At 43.9% G+C, this 3,667-nt stretch overlaps 1 protein-coding gene across 1 annotated transcript in view; it reads left to right on the top strand.

The window, feature by feature from the left end:
• Positions 1 to 3,667, top strand: part of DOPEY2 (dopey family member 2) — a 114,516-nt gene that overhangs the window by 79,750 nt on the left and 31,099 nt on the right. Inside the window, exons 21-22 of the mRNA XM_008575721.1 lie at positions 1,689 to 1,811; positions 3,379 to 3,516. Of these exons, the coding sequence (XP_008573943.1) occupies positions 1,689 to 1,811; positions 3,379 to 3,516 (261 nt within the window). The remainder of the gene's footprint in view (positions 1 to 1,688; positions 1,812 to 3,378; positions 3,517 to 3,667) is intronic.

Raw genomic sequence — 3,667 nt, 5'->3', positions numbered from 1 at the left:
CGACACCGAGGGTTGCGATCCCATTACCGGTCATGAAAAAAGACAAAAAGGAAAAATATTTGAAACATAGGCCTGTCAGGGTGGAATGTTGGGGTGCCTTTGAGTTCTTTTTTAAACCAGAAACATGTAACCCAGAACATTAATAGTTCCCTCGGTTTTCAGTCTCTGCCTCCGAAAGCTCGAGGCACATGACTAGGTCTCTGATCATTCACGTTACTGTGTGTGATGGCTCAGAATTATCTGCCACATCTGATGTCAGTCGAGTGCCCCCGAGTGCCAGGAGTGGCCTCAGGGCTTATGCATAGAGCCTGGTAGTCCTGTCGTCCTGCATTTAGGTACTACGATGCACAAAAGCTGCTACAGGAACCTGCTTTTAAAAAAGGTTCAGAAAACCCTTCCGCACTCAGCCTCTCTGAGCCTCAGTTTCCTCATCTATAAAATGAGGCTATTGCTAGTATCCTACTTCATGGACTGATGGAAAGGCTAATTATGCTAATGGTTAATGCTTACTGAACATTTAACTCCTGATCCTCCCTGAAGAACCCCTGGCTGTGGAATGGGGCCCCCAGGTTTCTCTAGAGCAGAAGCCATGGTGCAGTGGAGAGAAGAGCTCCCTCCCAGACTCAGCTGTGTCTTGTATGAAATAAACATGGGCAATGAGGGCACAGTAGGTGCTCAGTAAATCACTCATTCGACAGACATTTATGTGCCTACTGCATGCACCAGGCCCTTTTTGTTGTTTGCATGTGGGCAAGACAGATGAAGTCCTGCTGTCACAGCAGGGACAGACACTAACTGACAATGTAATAATGATGACAAGCAGTGCTTCACCAGGCCCTTTTTGTTGTTTGCATGTGGGCAAGACAGATGAAGTCCCTGCTGTCACAGCAGGGACAGACACTAACTGACAATGTAATAATGATGACAAGCAGTGCTTCAAGGAAATGCAGGTGCTCTGACAGAGTGTGACCAGGCAAGCTGATGACCTGGTCTGGGGGGCCAGGGAAGCGGGGGGTGTTCCTGAGGCAGAGTGGCTGAGCTAAGACCCCAGTTTTAGAGAATTTAACTAGAGTGGGGTATTTCAGACTGGGGGAGTACAGGATTTATAGAGAAAAGAGCAGGGCATGTTTCAGAAATTGAGAAAAATCCAGGAGTAGCAAGAGGGAGGGTAGTGAGTGAGGTCCAGGGCCATGTTACAGGTTTATTTTAAATTGATTACATGATAAAATTAGTTAAATAGTACTGATTTCTGAAAGTTGAAAAACAACTTCCTTGACTGATTGAGACAAGCAGGCTGTGGGATTTCCAGATGGAAATAGTGCAGCCTGAGCTACTGGTTTCCCTTGCTCACACGCTTCTACAAAGTATTGCATGGCTTCCTGCAAGACCTTGCCCTACTCACAGCTACCTGAGCATGGTGTTCATCATCTGCCGAGACTCTCTGCAGCTAGCTGTGTGTCCCTCCACCCTGGCCACTCACTGTCCCTTCCCTGTGGCATGATATGCACTATCATACATCCAGCTCCTGCAAGGAAGGACTCCAATTCCTCCTCCTCCCAGGAACCACTCAGGAAGTAGGCACCTTAGCATGGTCCCTGCTCTCGGTATTTTCAGTAGGTGGTGGTTATATATATGTTACACCATAGCTCTGATGTTACTCTGCAATAATTTTTTTTTCTATTTTCTAGACCATAAGACAGAAAATTTTAGACTTCCTAAACCCCTTGACAGCCCATCTTGGGGTACAGTTAATAGCTGCTGTTGCAGCTGTGTGGAGCAGAAAGAAAGCTCAACGACAGAGTAAGATGAAGGTAAAGTTAAAGAGTTGAAAGGGTAGTTAAACTTATCCTGACAAATACCAAAAAGCATGTGGAATCAAATGTAGCATTGGAGGCTGACATGGGAAACTGGGGAATTAGTTTCCCTGTCATAAATACATGAGATAACATAGCCGTCTCTCAATTCAACTAGAATTGTATGTTGGGTGGATAGAGAGGAGCCCATCTCTGACTTCTGTTTTCTCATTTTTCTACAAGTATATAATATGTCTTATTTAACCTTTTTTTTAATCCAATATGCAAATACATACATTTTAAAGAATTTAAAAAAAACACCCATGAACTTATGATTTGGTTTAAGAAATAGTTCATTATACTGTCTGTGAAGACTGCTATGGGACCTTCCTTGGTTTTAGTACCATCTTATCACTTTTTTAACTTATAAAGAGAACACTCATCTGTGACATAAAGAAGGTTGGGATCACCAGTCCTGGTCCTGTGCCATAGATGGCCTCAGTCTGCATCTCATGCCTTCTTCATCCATCGACTGGCTCACCGTGAAGCCTTCTGGTGCTTGGTTTACCAATTTCTACAAAACCAACACATTTGTCACCTTGTTCCCTCTCTGGATTATCCAGTTCCTACCTCGAGCCTTCCTCAGAGGAGTCTGCTGTTCCTCCTGGACACTCCCTCAGTATCCAGCCTCCATGGCCAGCCTCGGCTCCTGTGTTGTGTGGAGGAGTGAGTGGCTGGTGCCCAGGCCACGCTTCTTAGCACCTACGGGGTCCTTCCTGGGCTGTAAACCTGATGCTAGTTGGCTTTCTTCCAAGAGCCTCTGACCACTTTATACAGATTTCTGTTATCAAAAAAGTGCCTCCCATACCAGGGCTTTCCTGCCAAGGCCAAGTAATGTCAACCTGATTTATCTGTTTTTCTTCCTGTCCTTGTGTTTTTGGTTCTATCTTGATGCCAACCTGTTTCCTTCAAATTAAGTACAGTTGTCCCACCAGATCCATGGGTTCCGTATGCAAGATTCAGTCAACCGCAGATCTAAAATTTTTTTAAAAAGCACAACAGTACAACAATAAAATATAATACATAAAAAATACAGTATAACAACTATTTTCATAACATTTACATTGTATTGGTTATTATAATCGATGTAGAGATGATTTTAAGTATGCGGGAGGATGTGTAGGTTATATGCAAATACTGCACTATTTTATATCAGGGACTTGAGCATCCACAGATCTTGGTATCCCAGGGAGATCTTGGAACCAATTCCCCACAGATACTTAGGGACGACTGTATTTCTGTTTCTAAAATGCTTTCTAAATTCAAACAGGGAATGTTATTGTGCCATCACCAACTGCACCATTTATTCCTGATTTCTATCAGATACTGAATACATTATCACGGTTAAATGCTTAACTCAGCGTTCCCACCAATGGAGTTCTTTACCCAGTTCAATAGGAAATATTTGTTTCAATAATTAAAATAAGTTTTTCTTCAGTGGCAACTAGTTTAGGACACTTTTTGTGCATCATTCTTATTTTTATTTTCTCTCCTTAAGCTCTCAAGGATTATTTTTTCCCGGCAGATTGTCCCGGTGGCCAGCACCTCCCAGCTCACCCTTGTTGACCTGGTTTGTGCGCTTAGCACTCTGCAGACTGATGCCGTGCTGCACCTGGTGAAGGAGGTGGCAAAGAGGCCACCACAAGTCAGAGCAGGGGATGAGGTGAGGAGCCTACCAAAGAGAACCTGCAGGTGAACGGGTGGTGTTCCTCCTAACTCTACTGCTTATAAATTGTGTTTGGGGGACCAAGGCGTATATAGGTAGCAGGAGCAAGTAGGAATTGTTGGGCTTGTAAAAAGGAGGGGTTATTACT

The sequence above is a fragment of the Galeopterus variegatus genome, unplaced genomic scaffold, assembly GCF_000696425.1.
Source record: "Galeopterus variegatus unplaced genomic scaffold, G_variegatus-3.0.2 Scaffold1226, whole genome shotgun sequence".
NCBI lineage: Eukaryota > Metazoa > Chordata > Mammalia > Dermoptera > Cynocephalidae > Galeopterus > Galeopterus variegatus.
This window is presented reverse-complemented; position numbering and strand designations above follow the sequence as displayed.